The sequence below is a fragment of the Ochotona curzoniae genome, unplaced genomic scaffold (genome assembly GCF_017591425.1).
Source record: "Ochotona curzoniae isolate NIBS_2020 unplaced genomic scaffold, NIBS_Ocur_1.0 scaffold_4812, whole genome shotgun sequence".
NCBI classification, from domain to species: Eukaryota; Metazoa; Chordata; class Mammalia; order Lagomorpha; family Ochotonidae; genus Ochotona; species Ochotona curzoniae.
Window position 1 is genome coordinate 5125475 of NW_024467124.1, and position 21918 is coordinate 5147392.

Consider the following 21918-nt stretch of genomic DNA (forward strand, 5'->3'; position numbering starts at 1 on the left):
AAATCATTCTTGTAAGTTGGAAGCTGCCCACACTTTATCTATAAGGTTTTATTTTGTTGAAGAGAAAGAGTAATGAGAAAGATTCAAAAGCAAATACTAAAGTAGCTCATTGTCATCCCTTTGACAGAGGAGACACAGACGTGTGTTTGCTGTATTGCCCTCTGTACTTTCTTGCATTGTAAGTTTTCCAAATAAAAAGCAGTGATATTATTAAATAGAAATTACTAAAACAAACTAGTCGATTGCATCCAAAACCACTTCAAGTTATGATTTTTGTTTTCCATTTCTTAAAAAAAAGACACCCGAAGGAGTCAGTGTTCTGTAACCACCACATAAGGTCCTCATGGGCAGGCACATCCCTTGTCAGTATCTCTGATTCAGTTCCTAGCTCTGGCTCATGATTCCAGTTCTCTGTTCTCGTGCCCTCTGAGAGGCAGCAGGTGATGGCTTAATGAACTGGGTGCCTCCCTCCCATGTGGAAGACTTGGGTTCAATTCCTGGCCCTAGGCTTCAGCCTGGCCCAGTCCCATCTGTGCTGGACAGTCAAAGGGTGAACCAACAAAAAGGAGCTCTGCTCTGTCTCTGTGGTGAAAATAAAATTTTAACAATAAAGAAAGTGGAATTCAATATTAACCACAGAAGAATGCTCTATACCTAAGTCTCCAGAACTTTCTTGTATCAATTGTGCCATTTAACATGCATGGGAAAAGCCAGCAAATTTCACTTACTATTTCAGTATCACCACTTATTGAGTAGCCTTGAAAGAGGTGTTTTTTCTTCCCACTCTGAAATAAGCTGATAATGAACATTTTAGAGTAGTTTCAAAACACCATCAAGATGCGTCTTTTTCTTTATCTCTCAAATTGCAGCTTTTTCCTTTTGTTTTTTTTTTAATTTTACCGATGCTTACCACTTATTGTTCATGCATTTCTTACTTCTACAAGGCATACTTGCAAATATAAATCTACTTTGAAAGCAAAAGAATTAAGCTGACACACCAAGTGTGTGTCTACTTGAAAAAAATATCAAACAAAACAAACTCCATTGAAGTATCTTTCTTAGATGAAAGTATGTTTTCACTTCTCTGGAAAAGAAAGTTTGAAGGGCAAGAAAATATGCATTATCATCTTCCAAAAAAAAAAAAAATCATCTGCTTGTCCCAAACCTTCCTGCTCCAGAGTTTCTCTTAGGCCCAAGCCCTTGTTTCTGCACCCTGGGCAGGAACCAGCATCAGCCAGACATTGAAAATACGAGTATCGTAAAGTAGGACATTTCCAGCCCAAGAAGGAGGTAAAGTCCCAGGGAAGCAGCCCACCACGTGTGTCTGCCTTAGGGTTCCCAATCCAGACTCTCAGCAGATCAGTTTTACTTTCGAGGAAACACAAATGTTCACGTGATGGTATGTTGCCTTTGTGATGGTGGCGAATCATTGCTTTGTAAGGCTGTCCTGACCTTGGAGGTCTGTTATACCAGGCATTCCCATGGCATTGGGAACCATCAGCTCAAAATTCCTAGGTGTTTCTGAAGAGCTGGAGTTTCTTTGAAAGATCCTGGGGGCTGTGGCATGCCAAGCAGACACAGGGACCCTTGTTCAAAACTTCCAGGACTCATTGTGAGATTGGCTGGTGTTGCAATCCTACACTTCTGCAAGACGGTTCAAGGAGATGTCCACAAACTTCTGAATTTGCCTAAAGTAGTGTATATCACTTGGGCAGTGCCTGTTCCATGTCTCTGGATGACCTAGGCTAGATCATCCATGAGGCGGCCCTGTCATGGACCATCAGGATGTCCAATCACCTTTAAGGTTCCCAGCTTTTGTTTTTTTCCTCTTTGTTTCAGACCAGGGCAAGGGTAATTTTTACAACTGGCATACCCCAAAAGGAAGTATGGTTTTCTGAGCTTAGATCATAACTGACATTTATTAAAATACTTACTATATACTAGACAATGACCTAACTCACTCATATAAACTAATGTTTTTAACCTTCAAAATTTCTTTTAACTAAAAAAAACGCTTAAAGATTTCTTTTTATATATTTGAAAGTCAGTGTTATAGAGAAAGAAATAGAGAGTTCTTCCATCTACTGATTCACTTGTCATATAGCTATACTGGCTGTTGCTGAGCCAGGACAAAGCCAGGAGCCAAGAGTTTCATCCAGATCTCTCACGTGGGTAGCAGGTGCCCAAACATTTGGGCCATCTTCCACTGCTTTTCCCAGACCATTGGCAGGCAACTAAGTCGAAGTGGAGTAGCTGGGACTTGAAGCAGCATCCATATGGGCTTTCAGCATCACAGGCAGAAGCATCATCTACCATGTCACAACACTGCCCCCACCTTTTAATATTCTTTTTAACATGTATTTATTTTACTTGAAAGCAGAGAGAAAGCTCCTCCATCTGTTGGTTTACTCCCCAAATGGCAGCAGCCAGGACCAGACCAGTCTGAAACCAGGAGTCAAAAACTCCATCTGGGTCTCCTATGTGGGTGGCAGAAACCCAAGTGCTTGGGCTACCTGCTAGGCATTTTTGCAGGAAGTTCAACCACAAGTGCAGAATAGCGGGGACTGGATTCCAAGCAGTCCAGTGCAGTCACACATGTCCCAAGCGGCACTTTAAGCCAGTGCACCATAACAGTTGCCCTAGCTTCTAAGCTGTGCAACAACCCTACAGAGAGCATTAGTTCCACTGTCCATATGGAGAAACAGAAGTTAAGTGACTTGGCCAGAGCAGCAGTTGATAAGTGTTGGAGCAGAAATCTGGCTAACTCGAGGCCCTTATTTTTCATTGCTGTGGCGCCTGTATCTCTAAAAACTGTCTTTTCTGCTCCTGGGATCTTGAAGGACAAGAACACTGTATACAATTCATGAATCAGTTTAAGAGGAAAAGGAAACCCATCCCGAAAGACTGAAACAGACGGGGAGCTGCCTTTGGCAACAGGTCTGAGTCACCACCCTGGGCGCCTGCACATCCTGTCTCAAGTGCCTGGACTCAAGACTCCTCGGCTTCCCATCCAGCTTCCTGTTAAGGCACCCCTGGGAGTTAGCTGCTAATGGTTCAAGGGCTTGCCACCCACCTGAGGAAGCAGGGTGGGGTTCCTGGCTCCTGGCTTCCATCTGGTCCAGACCTGACTGCTGCAAAATCAGTGAATCAAAGATATTTTATCCTTCCTTTCAAAATTGAAAATAAAAACTTTAAACAAAAACAGGCCCAAAAGAGGGCAAATAATGAAGGTGTCTCCAGGTAATTATCACGGGAAACCCCTTGCCATCATGGGGGAGGCATGGGCTTTGGTGGGATTAATGACTTGTTGGAGAAGTTTGAAATGCCCTCAGCTGCAGATGTGGGTGCACAGAAATATGTGAGCCAAGGTTAGATACATTGAATATCACGAATCATTATTTAGCCCTGCTGAGGAGCAAACCACAGGAAAACAGTCCCTGTGTACGATACACATTCCACACAACAAGATGCTTTCATTCCCATGCCGTCCTCCCCGTGAAGATTCCCCGGCCTAGTGCTCCCCTGGGAGCTCCCCATCTCTGCTTTCTGCTGATGGCACCCTCGGCCCTGGCCCTTGTATTCCGCCACGAGGGCGTACTGAGACCCACCCAGCCGCCCGATTCCAGCGCAGCAGCGGCAACGCGCGGTCTGCGGGGCGCAGGCTGAGCCCAGGGAACCAGCTCTGAGCTCGGAGTATTCCACACGCGCCCTGGTGCTGCACAGGCGATGCCAAGTAGCTTGCAAACAGGGAAGTTTTCGGCACAGTGCCTAGGAAACCAAAGTCAGGATCGCACAGGGCAGTGGGCAGTGGAGTGTAAACGCCGTGGTGAAGCTGGTGTGCTCTGGGCACACACAAAAAAAAAGTCAACGGGTTAGCGCTTCCTCTTGACAGTCCCCAGCTGCTGAGCTGGGAGATATATATATATATATAGAGAGAGAGAGAGAGAGAGAGAGAGAGAGATGGCATCTGGTCGTCTGGTACGTGGCAAGATTTTCCCTCTCTGAATTAGGATTGCTTGTTAGGAAAACAGCAGGAGACCACCACTGCTGTCTCCATAAATCTTTAAGTCTACTGGTAAACACTTGCCATTCATCCCTGCGGTGAAGAGTTTAAAGGAGAAACACACAAACACACAACTGTTTGCTTCTTCTCTCGGTAATGTCCGGGGCTGTGATGGAAAACTCCAAGACTCGCAGAAATGCGCATGAGGAGCGTGTGTTTTTCCAGGCTGATTCTGCGCTGCATCCCAGAAGCCAGGGTAGCACTCAGCAGTCAGCAGCGCCGGTGATTGGGCTGAGCGGGTGGGCGTGTTCCTGCAGGGGCGAGCTGTTGCCCCTAACCTTGACGGCGCAACGTCCGCTGTTTTACCAGACTCAAGTCTACAGCGCAAGACATCTGGTGTAAACTTTTCGTATGTTTGCTCTTTTCAGTTCTAGGGAAAATCCGAACTGCAGTGGGCAGTGCCCAACTTCTCATGGCGCAGAAATTCTACCAGTTCAGAGAACTGTGCGAAGAAAACCTGGTAAGTATCGCTCCCCATCACCCCTACTTCCCCACCAGTTCTTTAGGAAGCTGCTGTCAAAACCGGTCCAACCCAAGCAAAACCCTTTAGAGTCTCTCCCTGACCTCGAGTTTACCCATGATTTGTGCCCTGCTCTTCTCCAGATTAAGAAATATTCATTTTACAATGTACAGTCAGAAGAAAGAAATCTAATCAAGTCGAGCTAGATTTCCAGCTGTGTTGGAAGAGAAAAATTTCCAGACTTTCCATGGCATTTCTGATTTTAGTTTCCTCACTTCAGTATGAAGCAGACTACCGTGTCAAACACATTGTTACTGACAAATCATTTTGGATACTGATCTCTTTGACGTAGCTGTCCATGGCCATTTCCTAATCGAGAGTTCTCTGTATTAATTCAAGGGCTAGAGGATGAGAGCTCTTTATTTGGTTTCTGATAAGAAAGAAGAATTCGGTCTTCTTGCTATACAAAAACACAAGAAAGCAAAACAAAGAAATAAAAACACCACTATTAACAGCAGAATGATTTATGTTGTTTTGTTTTGTTTCTAATTGACTGCAAAATGAAGATGCATGATCATCTTACATAGGCCCTTAAAAAGGCTGCTCTGTGTGCACAAAACCAACTTTTACTGTTCAGCTGGTACTCAGGCTAGAACTGTAATCGAGAAAATGAAGAGTGACTTGTATGTCTTGTGGAAGCTGAGAACATGATGATTTGCAATTTCAATAGCCCAAGATAAGATTTTAGGGTTTTAACTACTTCTCATGAACAAGGACAACCTTAACAGAATATTTCAAGTTCATGGACAATGGAGTTACAAGGCATGGTTTATTTGGGTGCAAAAAGTTTTAAAATCTACACATACTTTTTTCACAATACACATTTTTCATGAACTTTTTGATGATCTCTCCTAAATATGAATTCCAATTTTTAAAAATGATTTCTTTATTTGAACGACAAAGTTACCAAGACTGTGAGGGAGGAACAGAATAAGAGAGCTTCTATCCACTGCTTCACCCCCCTAATGGCTGCAAAACCCAGGGCGTGACCAAGGCAAAACCAGGAGCCTGGAGCTTCTTCCAGGTCTGCCATGTGGGTGGCAGGGACCTCCTGTCCCTGCTGGGCCATCCTCTGCTGCTGTCCCAGGCTTTTGGCAGGGAGCCGGACCTGAAAGAGCAGCAGGGATGCCAGCGTTCCAGGTGGTGGCTTAACTTGCTGGACCACAACATTGGCCTGCATTGCGGAAAAAATTTCACACACAAATAAATGTATTTTTTTAAATTCCATTTTTCCATGAACTTTTAGAAGCATCCTCATAGTGCTAAAAGGAATTTATTTTGACAGAACTCAATCAAGAGACAATATAAAACATACATTGATAGATACTCTCTCCTCCACGCCTTTTTTCTGTGGTTGGTTTTCCTTTCTCCCAGCAGAAGTTGCCTGACACCAGTTCAGAAATCTTATTTTGCTCACAAGACAACTTATAGTAGCAAATGTATGAATACATTTTACAGATATTTTATTGAGGTTCAGTTATGTGCCAGGTACAGAAATCAAGCTAATTTGTCCGCTTTCTGATGTATCACAGAACTTAATGAACACAATCCTTTGTGAAGTGTAAAACAGCTCATATAACACCATGTGCTCAAACTGGCAGATACATGATGCAAAAGCCACTACACATTTACACTAGAGGGAGAACATAGCACACTTTATTAAAGGAGCATGATGAGCCAGTGCACTAGAAAGTCAAGTGCAAACACTGCACAGATTTTAAAAGATGAAATTTCAGACCAACGTTTTTGAAAGTTATGCAGATTTCTGAGCTATTGGAACCTTGTTAAAGCCAATTTTGTCATTGTCTGCTTCCCAATGAGCTCATATTCCTCTGCCACTGGAGGCACTTAATGGGGTGAAACGGAAGAGAGACTGTGAGGTGCACTGAGGCAGAGCCAGCTGAGGCAAGGGAGCCACTGGTTAGATCAAGCCAAGGCCCCCGGGGAACACCCGGAGCCCACACTCTGTCACAGGCCGTGCTGAGAGCTTGTAAGGTTGCTAGTGATGTCATCGTTAATGCTGGTTGTGCAGACGTGAGAAATGGGCATGGAAAGATTAAGAAACTTGGCCAGGGTTCCCTCATAGAAGGCAAAGCCAAGACTCTGGTCGCAGTCTGGGCAACCTCGGTGCCCGTGGCCTGCACACTTGAGGAGAGAAATGGGCACCCCACCCTTTGCCGCAGGCAGCCCTGTCACTGGGTTTGCAGCTGGCACTGCGTAGGTCCGCAGCTGTGTAACAGTGGCGTGTTGATCAGATCCAGACCCAGCCCTCCTTCCTTGAATTCCTACTCCAAAAAGAAGGAAAAGAATAGGTTTTTATTTGAAAACAGTTACACATTATCCCAGACTGGGCTTTCAGACACAGAATGAATAGGCAGAAGTTGACTTTCTCCAGCATAACTAAAACAAGGAATTCAGCCCTCGTCATCCTGTTACTTTCTCCCTGACCTCTCACCTCTATGATGGCCTCGTTTAGGTTCAGCAGTGGCTGTCAGTCCCTCCAGTGCATGGGATGGCCTATGACCCACTGCTTGGAAGGATGGCTGAACACCCAAGCTCTGTCTCCCTAGCAGTCTTTGTGAAGATGTGGGATCAAAGAAGAGGAAACAAATTGCCCACGTTACAGAGTGATTTGCATTTAAGAAAACACTACAGATCTGAACCCATTCAACTATATAAACTATACCATTTCATACAATAGGGCACTGAAAACATTTATGGGGCTGCTGGCCTGGACTTAACTAAATCCAAAATAAGTTTAGCTTTTAATTAACCACAAAGTAAGGTCAGATATATTGTGGCATCATAAAACTTTATTAGAAAAGCACGTTGTAAAGCATTTATCTCTCCTAAGCATCTAGATGCTGAGAAACTTCTGATTTGTCTTGCTAAACAAAATAATATCCACTGTCACTCAGATGCCATGTGAATCCATTTCAATAGTAATCTAAGAATTTACAGACTTTAGAATTTATTTCCACCTTTGAATTGTAGAACTATGAATAGTCTTAGTACTATAAATTTGCAGACATATGGGTTTGGAGTTTTGTTGTTGTTGTTTGGCATTTATTTTGAGCCAGACCAAAGATATACAAGGCCTTTAAAGTTCGTTCCAACTTATTAACTTTGATGGCCATCAAGTTTGCTCTCTATTTCATGATATTGTTTTTACTAGGGGTTAACCTCATAAGTGCACACTCAGTGTTAGTAGGTGACATGAGATTTCAAGTCTACTTCATTTCCTGCAATATCCAGAAGCAGCCAGAATGGGCATCCACAGGGTTGCTGTCAGTTCTTCATGCACCAAGATTCCCACCCACCTAGCCTTCGGTGACTGTTGCATTTGTCAACACTAAGCATGAAAATGGCAAAAGTGTAATCGTATTTTTTCAGTCTTCAAGCATATAAACCAAAGCTTATATTTACTTTGATAAGTATATTTTAACATATGCTTATATTTCTTTTCAAATGTATGTAGATGGGGACAAAGAAATTCAGTTGTCAAAGTCTGGAAAATCTTTACTGTAATCTAGCAAATGAATCAGGCATGCATGTATGTACATATAATGTGTTCTCACACTGACTATATTATAGTTTCGTCAATTTCATCTTGATTGCGAATCAGACACATGATAAAATGAATTCCTCACTTACTGATTATTAAGCATACGGTGCTTTGAAAAGCCAATTATCTTACTACTTGTCCATTGTTTGCCGTAGTGTCTCACTGAATGTGAGCGCTCAAATTGATTTTGTCATCTGGTATTATTCTAATCTTATTTATTTGTCTAGTCTCTGAATAAACTGTGTGGCACAGAGTCTGATCCTGAGGCTAATAATTATATGCTGTATCTCTTTGTCAAAGATCGCATTCTCATTTAAATGCGATGTTTAACAATGCATCCGGTGGATCACACACTCTGGGTTTTGTTGACTGTTCAGACACCCACCCCCCATACTTCTGTTGACAGATGTGGCATCACAAGAGTTTTACAACCTTGACATTTGAGAATCACTGACTCAAACGGATGAGTGTCTGAAACTGCCGTTTGCAGCCTCACTTTTATCTCCTGTCTGAAAACCAAAAGGAACTTGACTTCCTACGTTATCTAAAGTATTTGAAAAATAAAGTATCTTTGGCCCTGGGCTTATTGTCGGGATCGCTTCTAAAGCAGGAATGTTTTTTCTTTGTCTTGTACAGAATCCAAATGCTCATCCGAGGCCCACCTCCCAGGATTTGGCGGGGTTCTGGGACATGCTGCAGTTGTCCATAGAAAATATTAGTATGAAATTTGATGAACTTCATCAATTAAAGGCCAATAATTGGAAACAGATGGATCCTCTTGACAAGAAGGTAGAACAATGTAGATTTTGTATGGTTCATTTAAAAACCTGCACAAACCCTGGACAGTCTAAGTAGGCTTCTACAGATAGTCCTGCCGTTTACAATGTGAAATGGAGCTGACATCATATTCATTTCATTGTACTGACAATGTTGACATAGTAATCATTTGGGATATTATCTGTAATATGTCTCAGGCATATTTTTAAAGAAAAAAAATCTGTCTTTGTGAATTGGAAAATGGGAATGTGGCTTTTTTTTTTTTTGTCAATTAAACTAAGTTAAACCATTTTAGTCACCGAAAGGAACTGCCTCCATTTTGCTTTTTAAAGTAAAATAAATAACATCTTCAGTGCATGGTTCCATAGAGCAAGAGTTCAACTTCCTTACCTACCTTGGGATGCGGTTCCAAGAAAAATAGGAAGCCCTGAAAAATCATTGACTTTGAGAATCATTTCAGAAATCTAGCAAGGAAGAAGTTACTGTTGTTCGAGTCTAAAAACATACACCATACAGTTTCACAGTTAATCGTAAGTTGTTGAGATTTTTTTTTAAATGTTTGAGGTTTAAATGTTCTACTTTTGGTTGACTTACCTTGAGTAATATTGTTCACCTCATGCAAACATTTAGAAATAAAATTTAAATTCTTTTATTTTAATTAAGCAACTGTAATTTTCACATTTGATTATGGGGGAGGGTGTCCACCAGACTCCCACAGGAATCCAGGGTCCACCTCCCCTTGGCTGACCTGTTGTGCCAGTGGTTTTCACCCTTCACTCTCCAATGGCCTGTGATCAAATGTGGCAAGAGATTCTGCAAATTCAGCACGCTGTTCCTTGGCAGCGCTGGTGGCCCTGCCTCTCAGAGGCCTCACAGCGCTCCCATGCATTCTGCTGCCACCCTTCCTCATCTCGGGTCCGCAGAGCTCTGGGCTACCAGAAGTCCAGGAGGGCAACGCTGCTATCATTATCCCCCATCTTCAGTTCAGTCCCCTTCCACTGAGGGAGGGATCTTTGTGTCGAATGTGAGCAGTAGCAACTGGTGCACCAGGGGCCTCTCACCTGGGAAGGCAAATATTTGCACCCAGTCTCATTTTCTGTATATGTAAAATGGATAAGCTAGACAAGTATTAAAATCTGTCTTCTTAAAAAAAAAAGGGAAAAAGAAAGAGACAGAGAGAGAAAAATGAAGAAAGAAAGAAAAAGAAAAAGAAAGAAAGAAAGAAGGAAAGAAAGAAAGAAAGAAAGAAAGAAAGAAAGAAAGAAAGAAAGAAAAAGAAAAAGACTACAGAAGATCAACCACTTGGAAATGTAATCTCAGGAGCTGATCTAATTTCTCATTCAGTGATAATTTTTTAAATTAAAGTTGCTTTAAAAAATGTATGTGGAAAAGAAAAATGACTAAGAAGATTCCAGGATTGATATTTCCTAAAATGTCCACTGAAATACCCAACATGAAAATCTTAAATGTCTAAAAGACATGATGTGCTGTTATTCACGTCATCACTAGTTAGACTGATGTTTAAGGCCTTTAAAATGCACTTTGTCTATCACTCCATGGACCCAAGAGGAAACATAAACAGAGCTGGAGGTGGGAGGGTACCAGTTGCACGCTGGGCCTTCCTTTTCCTGTCTTTCACCAGCCACTCAGATTCCTTCTTTACTTGCCTGGGGGGTGCCGGCCGTGTAGTATGTTTAAGAAGCCATGTACCCTGACAGCCCAGGGAGCAGCTGCCGTCCCAGGCTCAGTGTTGAGGCACAAAGGGTGCTCTTGGGAGACTCCTGGCATTACCATGTTACCTTTCACATTTCCTTTTTCATTGGGCTTTCCGAAATGTTGGGGGTGTTTTATTGGAAACCGGAATGTCCAACCCAGGTGAACCCTTCCCAGTCTGACAGCACAGCATCCGTTGCCCCCAATCGGTGGTGATGTCTTACCCTTACCCACCCCAGGCATCGCACATACTGATAGATACGGCTCCTGGGAAGTTCTGCCTCCACCCCCCCACCCCCATCGCTCACGTGAGGCAGCAGGTGCTACAGCTTAACCCAACCCAGTCCACCAATGGGCGCTGCCACCTGGCACTGTTTGAGGGGGTAGGTTCTTGTTTTCTGACCAAAGGGATGAATGCTTGTTTTGTTTGTTTGTTTGTTGTCTTTTTTTTTTTCAATGATATTGGAACTAGCTTTCCTAGTTTGATGCTGAAAAGAGGAATGGACTGGCTTGTGCTAAACTGTCAAGGCACAGCCCCTGTCCCTGTGAACGCGGTTGCCTTCTGGGCCACTCATCAGGAGGTCCCTGGGGTCTGACTCCATTCCCACCTGGCTCCCCTTCTAACCGTAGGAGACCTCCCTATCCTGCCTTCCCCATTATTACCCAGCCTTGCTTTGCGGTGTGTTCGTGAGGATTGTGCAAAAGGGAGTTACTGTGGCATCAACAACGCTAAGGAACACAGCCTGAGATCAAAGCCCTCTTCTCCCTCTAGGCAGGCTAGGGGAGAGGGGCGGGCTGACAGGCTGGGTCTGAGCAAAGAGACAGCCTCCAGGGGGGTTTAAACAATGAACCGAGCTCACACCATTGCCTGGCTCCCTTAGAACGGAGGCAGAGTTCTAGATGCTGCAGTGTTGTTCTAGCACCTGAAGTCCTCAGAGAACTGCTGGGAGAGCAGCGGTTCAGCAAGGAGGCATTTAAAATAGCCACATGCTGCCCTTGAAGAACTCTACTTCTGCTATCCAGCCCTCCCCTTGGCCTTAAGCTCAGCAAAGTTTTCTCCCCGGCTTCATCCTCTGAATACCAAAACCAGAATAACGAAGAAAAAAAGTATATACGTATATGTGAGTGCGTGTGCGTGTGTGTTGTTCAGATCAGAAGTAACCACTCTTGGTTTTTTTTTTTTTTTTTTTTTAAGTGTGTTCTAACTACTTACCTATCCCAGTTTTCCCCAAGCTTGTCCTGAGAAGCTGTGTAATGTCCTGAACCTTCTGCTTTGATCAGGAGAGAAGGGCCCCTCCTCCAGTGCCAAAGAAGCCGGCGAAGGGCCCCGCGCCGCTGATCCGGGAGCGCTCGCTGGAGAGCTCGCAGCGCCAGGAGGCCCGCAAGCGCCTGATGGCCGCCAAGCGCGCCGCGTCCGTCCGCCAGAACTCGGCCACCGAGAGCGCCGAGAGCATCGAAATCTACATCCCCGAGGCGCAGACCCGGCTCTGAGCGCCGCCGCCCGTCGAGGACCGGTCCCCTCGCCTCTCGCCCGGCTCCGGCCCCCTCTCCGCCCCCTCCCAGCCCGTCTGTTTCTGAGCTCAGTGACTTCCACTGTCGTGGTGTAGTTGTCCACTTCGCAGGAGCCGCCCCTCCACCCCAAAACACCCTGCTCCCTGGACCAGTCTCCCCCATCTTCTCCACCGAGCCGCACCGCAGGTTTCAATCCGCCACCCGGCCTCATCTCCAGAGACACAACCCTTTCCTTTCTGGGCCAAACCACCACCCCCCGACCTGTGTAGAAAGGACCCCTTTAGGTCCCCTGCCATCCTCAGTTCTCTCAAGTTAGCCTATTCCTAGACCTCAGCAATATCAAATCATAGGGTATTTCAGAAATCCAGCAGCAGCACAGGGCGATCCTTTGGGACTCACCGTCTTCCACATGCGAAGCACCGAGGGCTCCAGTCCCCTTATTTCCCCCTAAATGGTTTATTCTTTTCACAAAGCAGATGGAGCACTTTATTCCCAACCTCAGTAATCACATCATCTCACCAGAATCAATGAGTGACAGGGAGAGAGGGGACCAAGCCGGCCTGGGGGGTGGGGGACCTGGATGTGTAGCCGAGAAGGGAGACTGAAGTCATGGCTGCAGGTGCGGGAGGAACCTGCAGCCGGTCACAGCTGCACAATCTGCCTCACTGTTACTTCATCAATCACAGCTTCAAGTGTTTCAATCAGCAGAAGATTGTAAATTCGATCTTTCAGGGAAATTAATCTATTCCGAAAGGCAATAAAAGCAAGAAAGGCAAGGCCATGGTAGCCCGGATGGTTTCACATCCTACACAAGGGATTTTGTTTATTTATTTATTTATTTATTTGGTCCTAGTATTAAAAAAACATTTAGCTCTGAAATGTTTTATCAACTTCTCTTGTGCTGTGTATATTCTGTTGTTGTGGCGGTGGCTCTGCAAGGGGAGGGCGTTGGTCCTGTCGGTTTGTTAGCATCCATGCCGATGGACCTACCTAACTATGCGCATGTCTGCCTACAGCTGATGCCGGAGACAAGTTTGAGTTTTCCTATGATCCCTTTGAATGGTTCAGGTCCGTCTGTTTTAACCAGGTAGCTCATCTCTCAGATGCATTTTTTCCCCCCTTCGGTCTCCTCTCACTCTGATGCAGTCCAATCAGACCCCCAGCATGGGATTTTGTCCTATGTCAAATAGATAAAATAACTTCTCTAACCCAATAGACCTGCTCCCTCATTTCAAAGAGCTGCCTAAGAGTCACCCCGAGGTTCCAGGTAGTAAAGAGGAAATCTGACCTGCAGGGGTGGACTACCAGGTGGTGGGCCGAAGAGGCAGGGGAGGAGGGAAGGGGGGTGGGTCTGCATTGTGATTGTAGAAATACTGAAAGCAGGAACAGGCTTTTGGCAGACACTGTTGACTTACATTTGTAGTCATGACTGATGGGCCCCATATGCCCGTGGTGTCTAGCTGAAGTTGTTAGCTAAATGCCCTTACTTTAGCAGTTCAAACATTTAGAGTGCAGCAAACTGAAAATACAACTGGCATTTGGTGTCCAGCTCACCCCCTAAAGCATTAGAAATTACCATCAAAAAAATGAGAGATTTTTAAAACACAACATCAAGTATGCTTGCACCAGAGACACTTTTTAAATAATGCACTCTCATAGCCAGGTGCTAATTTCATTTTATTTCTGAAATTAGGAGGGTTCTGGCAACAAATGTTTTCATGGACATACTCTAAAACCACTAGAGAATTTGCTACCTCTCAGAGCCACTGATGCTTTGAGCTATCTTTATAAACAGGGCACAAATGTTTACTGCTGTGGTTTACAAGAAAAGGGCTACTCACTTATTTAAAAACCAACCAATCAACTTCTAACTAGGAGGGGCAAAGCACCTTGAGTTCTTTGTAACATTGGCGCGCATACAGAGGTTTTGAACTTCAAGCTATTTCCTGGTTTTAGAAAGAATACACTTTTTCTTTCCATTATAGCAGTGACGAAAGCTTGCATGGAGTACGGACATCTGCCACCTTGGGTAGCATAGGGTCACGTTCACTGTGGGAGTGTCTTGGAACTCACAGACTCACATGACAGAAGCAGCACCCACTCCAGGACCCACAATCATGACAACTACAGCTCTGAGCACTGAGGTTGGGTTAAGATTTGGGTTAAGAAACCAATTGCTAGTACGATTCAAGGTCATCCCACGATATTTTCTGTAGACACTGATTTAGCCCAGGATCTTCTAAAGAGAGACTAGAGGAGGCCTATTTCTCTTGTCTAAGTGAAAAGGGTATTTGTATATTCATAAGCTATTTTTGGTAAGAATTTTAAATCTTTTAGCTGAAACGCCTACAGGGCATCATGACCTTTGCCTTCCTTAAAAACACAGCTTAAATTGTACAAACACTTTATAAAAAGCTAATTATGGATGCTAGAACATGACCCCGTACAATGCTGCTTGTTAACCACTTGACCCCTGAAACTGACATTCATGACATAACCTTTGTTACGTTGTTCTTTTTGATGTAATTTGTAGAAATGTTTTTTAGTTCATAATGGAAAATGTATGTACCCTGAAAAATTACTTATTTTGTTTAACTTTGGTATAAAGGTATTGGGCATTTTCTTGGGGGGGATTACAAAAGAAGTTTGTCTCCCACATCAAAAGCGTTCAAAAAAATTAAGTATTTATTATATTTAAAGTCTCATAAACCCACCCCAACCCCCACCCCAAAATGACCCCTCTCTCCATGCCTCCCCGTCAACCCTCAAAAACCACAAATCCCATTACCCAGCGTCCCACCAAACAGAATACCACACAAACAATACACAAACACTCATAGAACCAACCATAGATCTCAGATCCAAGCCCCAAACCAACCGCAACTCCAATATCCAAACCCCACACAAAACAACCCAGACACGCATCCTCAAAAACCCACCCAGTTGCCAGACCCCCCACACCACTCAATCAACCGCCCCAGTCCAAAAAACCCCCAAACTAAAGTGAAATTTCCCCCCCCCCCTCAAATCCAAATCCCGTCCAACCTCAGGCTGTGAGTGTCCCCAAATACATCATAACACAGCCAAGTTCCAAAACCACGTCAAACACACCCACTTAATAGATAGTCCCCCCCCCCCACCCCCCAAGACCCACGAATCCATAACACCCCACCAACCCCCTCCTCCCCAACCACCCCTCTTACCATCCCATCACTCCAGCCAGAGTTAACAATCATGCCGCTACTTGAACTACCCACACCCCCGTCCACTCAGTCAATGTCGGTGCGCGCATCACCACAGCGCGCGAGTACTGTCTTCCGGACTTTTCACTGTAATAACACCAATGCTATTCGCTGTGAGGGGGCAGGGAGAACCTGAAGCCGAGTTAACGCATTGCACTAAGGAAGAACGAAACGTTTTTTTCACTCTGATCATTGTGTCCATGTGAAATTTTGGATCAAGACCTAGGCAGCTGTACGACTGTGAGAGTCGGGGAGTGTCTGAATGAGCTGTTAGCCTTCCAAACGGGTACCCGTGTGTGTGTCTCCTTCACTTTGGCATCCTCGCCTCCATTTTGTTTCCCATACAACGTAATGCTTGGTGGATTTTATTCCATCCTCGGGCTCATGACAAACCGCTCACAGAGGTTTAGTACCTGCCCAAGGTGGGCCAATGACCAAGCAACATACGTGAGTCCCAAATTCCAATCTTTCCAGAACCCCTGCTTCAGTGCTGCCTGTACCACACTTCCCACATGGGAAGCGGGCACCCTTTGGCCATGGTCAGTTTCATTTGGTTTTCATTGTGATCCTTTGTACAAACCTTACTCTGTAAGCAAAAGCGCACCTTTAGTAAGAAAAGATAACTTAGAATATTTTTATGAAATAGACTTCACGTTTATCCGATACCTGTGTCTGAACACCCCCCAGCAAGCTCCTGGGCACACCCATCTGCTTAAATGAACTGACTTGGAAATTGATAAGCTGAGAAGCCACTTTTCCTGGTTTTTGTACAGAGACGAGACCTGTGCCAGTTATCAAAATAACACAGTGTTCTTTTCAAACTGCTTCAAATGAGCAATGTGCAGGTGACACATCCCTGTGAGCTTATGGAAATCTCATTACTTAGGTTCATGTACTCACTACTCATGTAGCCTGGACAGTGATTATAATTCTTACCTTTTCGCAGATTAATTCTTATACTTCGTTGGCGGCTCCTTAAGCATTTTGGCCAGAATAAAAAATGAACTAGCTTTTGTATGTAGAAATCTGAAGTTCAGCGAAATTTCCCATGTTATAGTATCCATCCTCCAAAAAATAAATGTAATTTAGTTTTCAAATAGAAATTGAACAAAATGGCTTGCTGTGAACTTAACTTCTTTTTTTAAACCTCTGAAACCCACCCCTTAAGGCATACATTGATTTTGGTTTAAATAAATGAGGTTAAAAATCATAGTGTCCGAATGTTTTCATTCTCAAACACCATTGATACGGAAAGGTGCTGAAATTCACCTTGGATTTATTCAACAGGCTTTTAGCTATTAAACCAAGACTGAATCAACCCCTTGGCAAATAGAAACCAGCTTCCCTGTCTGAAAACCCTCTCTCAATCCTAAAATACTAGCTAAATACAAGTTTAAAAACAAGTTTCTCTGCCAGTTGCTAAGCCCCCAAAGCAGAGAGGGGAGAAATCGCATCCTGCTTCCTGGTGCTGCGCTCCCCTGGCGCTGACATGACCCAAACCTCATTGGACGGGGAAGCCCCAGCACAGATCCTGATTCCTGGGTCTGCCTTTAGCAAACCAAAGATCTGAGCCTGTTTAAATCCTTGTCTCTCAAGCTCTGGGATCCCACACAGGTTCTGGTTTGTGTTCCACATGCTCCACTGCTCCACTTCCCATCCAACTCCCTGCTTGTGGCCTGAGAAAGCAGTTCAGGATGACCCAAAGGCTTGGAACCCTGTACTCACATGGGAGACCAGGAAGATACTCCTGGCTTCTGGCTTCGGACAAGCTCAGTTCCAGGCATTGTGGCCACCTAGGGAGTAAATTAACACATCTAAGATCTTTCTGTCTCTCTTTCTGTAACTCTACCTTTCAAATAAAAATAAATTAATCTTTCTTAAAGAAAGAAAAAGAGAGGTCTGGTACAGTAGCCTAGCAGCTGAAGTCCTCACCTTGCATGTGCCCAGGATCCCATATGGGCACCAGTTCTAATCCCAGCAGCCCTGCTTCCCAACCAGCTCCCTGCCTGTGACCTGGGAAAGCAGTCATCCGCGTGGGAGACCTAGAAGAGGCTGCAGGCTCCTGGCTTCGGATCGGTGCAGTTCTGGCTGTTGCTGCCACTTGGGGAGTGAATCACCGGACGGAAGATCTTTCTCTCTGTCTCTCCTCTTCTCTGTATATCTGATTTACTATAAATAAATAAATAAATAAAATACATCTTAAAGAAAAACAAGAAAAAGAGAAAGAAAGGAAGAGAGAGAAAGGAAGGAAGGGAGAAAGAAAGAAAACCAAAGATCTTTTATGTAAACAAGCATAAACCCAAATAAAACAAACACTCAAGCAATTTCACAAATGCCGGATATCAAGGTCTTCTCTGTAGCCAATGTGACTATCACATGCATGGCACAGAATGTTTGCCCTAAACTGCTTACACTGGCCACTCTTCTTTCCACATCCAGACTGTCTTTTCGGAGGAGTAAATTCTAACTTTGTTTGGAAGCTTGCTAGGCAAATGAGGGTTAACAAGGGAGCTTCTATCATAGTAAAATCACTTCTCAGCATTTTGGCTAAGATCAAATATATCATCTCAGTAAAGAGATTCTTCCACAGAAAAATCCTCCCTTTCACTTTGGAAAAGAGGAAGCAAGAAGAGCCCGCGGTTTCCGATTCATAGGGGACGTGGTGGTGAGAGGCAGAAAGGCCGTGGACCCCCTGAGTCTGCGCAGGCTGCTTACACTCCCGAAGGCCACCGCTCCGTCATTAGAAAACCTCCCTTTGTAGCTAGCTAGCCTTCCGGAAGTGTGTGCTCTTCATCTATGGGTTCTGAATGATATAGTCTATCAACTTCGGATTGACTATATCAGGGGAAAAAGCCAAAAAATGTGCCACTACTAAACATATACAGACTCCCTGCCCCCCTTTACCACTGTCTCCTAAACAGTGTGAGACTACGGCTCTTTAGGTGGCATCTGCATTTTGGTAGGGCAGTATACATAGTCTAGAGAGGATTCAAAGTCCACTGAAGGACATGGACTTGGGAGGGCAGGTTGGATGTGAGACTGTATCACTTTGCCTGAGGTCCTTGAGCATCCTTCAGTTTCGGCGCTTATGGAGGCTTCTGGAAGCAAACGCCCCCCGAGACCAAGGAGCCAGTGTGTGCTCACCGGCTGATGGACACTTCTGTCTTTCTAGAGCTTTCCTACGCACAGTTTATTTCTTTTAAAGGTTTATTTATTTTTATTTGAAAGGCAGATTTCACACAAAGGGAAGGAGAAACAGAGAGAGAGGTGTTCCATCTGCTCATTCGCTCTCCGAATGGCAGCAATGGCTAGTGCTGAGCCAATCTGGAGCTGGGAGCCAGGAGCTTTTTCCAGGTCTCCCATGTGGGTGCAGGATCTTAAGGACTTGGGTCATCCTCCACTACTTTCCCAGGACATAAGCAGAGAGCTGATCAGAGGTGGAGCATGAATGGGAAATGAATTGGCAGATGAATGAATTGCTAGCAGGCAGAGAATTAATTTGCAACACCACCGCTATGGTTTAAATTATGAAAGGTGAGGAGAGGCTTCTAAAGAATTACGTACTGCAGAAGGCTCCACAGAGTAGGCAAAGAAACACCTCCCTGAATTCACATAAAAATATTCCAACTGAAACATTTAAAGGATGTATCTTCTTCACTGCTGTAATCTTAGATAATAACCTCTTGGTGTGGAAGCTGTTCATTTCTGTGAATGCCTTGTGTGTGTGTGTGTGTGGAAGTTTTTATATGTTGATTTCTTGCACTTCAAGTATTTTTTCCACGGCCTCCTTGACGTAAGACACTTCTGTCATAATCCTTAATGACTGCAGAGCTGCGGCCAACCACTTGACAGGGAGTTTCTCCCTCTCAGTTTCCTTGGTTTTTAAGATGCATTTATTTATTTTATTGGAAAGTCAGATATACAGAGAGGAGGAGAGACAGAGAGGAAGATATTCCCTTACTGATTCACTCCCCAAGCGACTGCAAAGGCCAGAGCTGAGCTGATCCGAAGCCACGAGCTTTTTATGGGTCTTCCGTGTGGGTGCAGGGTCCCAAGGCTTTGGGCCGTCCTCGACTGCTTTCCCAGGCCACAGGCAGGAAGCTGGATGGGAAGTGGGACAGCTGGGACACAAACTGGCGCCCATATGGGATCCCCGTGTGTGCAAGGCAAGGACTTTAGCTACTAGGCCACCACACCAGGCCCTCTCTTTCAGTCAGTTTTACAGAGGCATATCCATTCCCCAAGTTTCTTTTTGTCATCACCCTTAATGAGGTTGATCTGGTGGTCAGCATGCAGGGCTTCCACCAACCTTCACATATGTAGGCTCACCACAGTTGGATGCAAACACACGCAGGTGGGCTTGGCGCTCGTCTCAAGCCTTGGCGGCCTCACGGATGCCACACGTGAGACTGTCCCGAGGTCCAGCTCCTCTTGTAAAGCAGTGTTCACGTCCATCACACCCTAGCAGCACGTGTTCTCGTCATGGTGGTGGGTTTCAGGTGAAGCCCAATATGGAATGCACTTGCACCTCCCCTCCTCATGGCGAGTCAGCCTCTTTTTTTTAACACCAGGTTTATCACATTATGGCCTTTTTAGAATAAGATCTAATGTGCCAAACAACCTCAGCCAATAGGATGTCTGTCTGCAATTCCCAAGAGGGAGAGGAAGCGGATCCCAAAGGCAGAATATGTACAAAGGTGGCAAGGGACTCGGATGTAAGCATTTGACCTGTACGTGTCTTTCGGTGTGACGGAAGGGAACGTGCTGCCCGAGCAGCCTTCTCACCCTCTGGCTGCCAGCTGAGAGAGAGAAGGGGTGCTACAGTGTCACCGTTTCCGGTCCGGAGGAGATAGGGGTGAGTCCCACACCTTAATACCCAACTAGGCAAACATGAATGAGCAGCTCCAGGGCCCCTGAATTAGCCAAGCATGACAGGGAGGCCGGAACGACTGAGTGGGGAGCATCTCCAAAAAAGAGGCTGTCTCTGGTTCTCAGTTGTTATACCAGGAAGCCCTTGACCAGCAGGTGCTTCCCCGTGAAATCCGCGAAGCCATCACAGACATGGAACACCTGAGCAGTGGTTCAGAACTCTGTAACAGTGGGCAGTTGTTGGCACAGGAAAATGGGAATCTCCGAGCTGAGAGTAAGTGAGTGTCAAGCACTCGTCATAAAAGGTGAATAATGATTCAGATAATCCAGTGTCATTCTGCAAAGAAGGAAGTGACATCACCCCAGGGAGGCAGAACTTCAGATGTTTGGGCTTTATCCTATCAAGATCTATCAGGGAGGTTATGAGCAGGCCAAAGACCAGTTTTTGTAGTTTTTTTTTTTTCCCCGTGGCTAGCAAGGACAACACATTCGAATTGGGTTAAGTGTTCGCCTGAAAGAACTTGGGTTAAATATTAAAGAAAAGCTTATCTAAAGTAATGACAGGTGACTGCCATGAGAAACTCGATACATCACCTGAGAGAAGTCACTTGGCCAGAACTGTGTCACCTGGATGCTGTCCACCAGCCAGGAGAGCTCCTCTCTAACCCTTCCTGAGTACACCTGTCTAGCAGGTGACAGAGCCAGAGAGATCTCCCTGTTGCCTCAGCCCCAGCAAAGGATTCCCCAGGAGACTTTCACCAAGACAGAGCAGAAAGTCCCCGAGCGGCACCAAAGGCACCCTGGGGCCTTCCCGGTGAGAACACTCTGACTTGCGCGCAGGTGGACATTTTTCGATCTTCCCAGTGTCTCTTTTGGAAGTTTGACTCACCCTCTCTCTCATCCACCTCAAAATTACACCAAACTAGCTAAGGTCATTGTCTGTGGAAGAGAAGGGGTCAGATTTGAAAACAGCCCACCTGGTCTCAGTCCTCATGCCACCCCTTTCCAGCACATGTTCAGTATTTCAACAATTGATCAATATTACCATTGTCATCATTACCATCAGTTTCTATTCACCGAGAAAGCCCCGCCACCCCAGCCCTGGTGTCCGGGGCCAACTGTTGTCTGTATTTGGTAACATAATCCTCAGGATCACCCAATGAGGAAGTCGCTACATTTGAGTTACACGGAGATTAAGGAGTGTCTCAAGGTCACAGGAACGGACAGAGCTAGATTCTATACTCACATACATGTGACATGTGCAAGACAAAGCTATTTGTGGTGGGGTTTTTTTTTTTTTTTTTTTTGCTCTTGAGAAAAGGACTCACATGACATTTTCAAAGAGAAACAAGGAGTGTACAACGATTGCACTTTTCACCCCGGTTCTTCCTTGATCTGTCGCCTGGAAGAATAAACCATTTCAACAGGAGCTTGTCACCTGGATGATCTTTATTCCCTGAGGCAGCTGCTCCGTGACTCTCGGGATTTCAACTTGTCCATGGGTGTGGCTGCACAGGAGACGGCTCAATGTCTTTGAACGGTTGACTATACCAACCAACATCTTCCTAACATTTATGAGTATTGAAATGAGAAGATGTATTCCCCCCCCCAATGGACATACTATACACATTTCTTTCCTATTTGCCTTGTTTAATTA

General features: G+C 44.9%; 1 protein-coding gene across 8 annotated transcripts in view; it reads left to right on the top strand.

The window, feature by feature from the left end:
* Nucleotides 1-12272, top strand: part of DLGAP1 (DLG associated protein 1) — a 316404-nt gene extending 304132 nt beyond the window's left edge. For 7 of the 8 annotated variants that reach the window (XM_040970572.1, XM_040970575.1, XM_040970573.1 and 4 more), the window contains 3 exons: nt 4432-4523; nt 8785-8937; nt 11920-12129. In XM_040970572.1, coding sequence (XP_040826506.1) covers nt 4432-4523; nt 8785-8937; nt 11920-12129 — 455 coding nt within the window. Of the gene's footprint in view, nt 1-4431; nt 4524-8784; nt 8938-11919 lie in introns of all 8 variants that reach the window. The other variant, XM_040970578.1, reaches the window with a different exon arrangement.
* The last annotated feature ends 9646 nt before the right edge of the window (nt 12273-21918 follow it).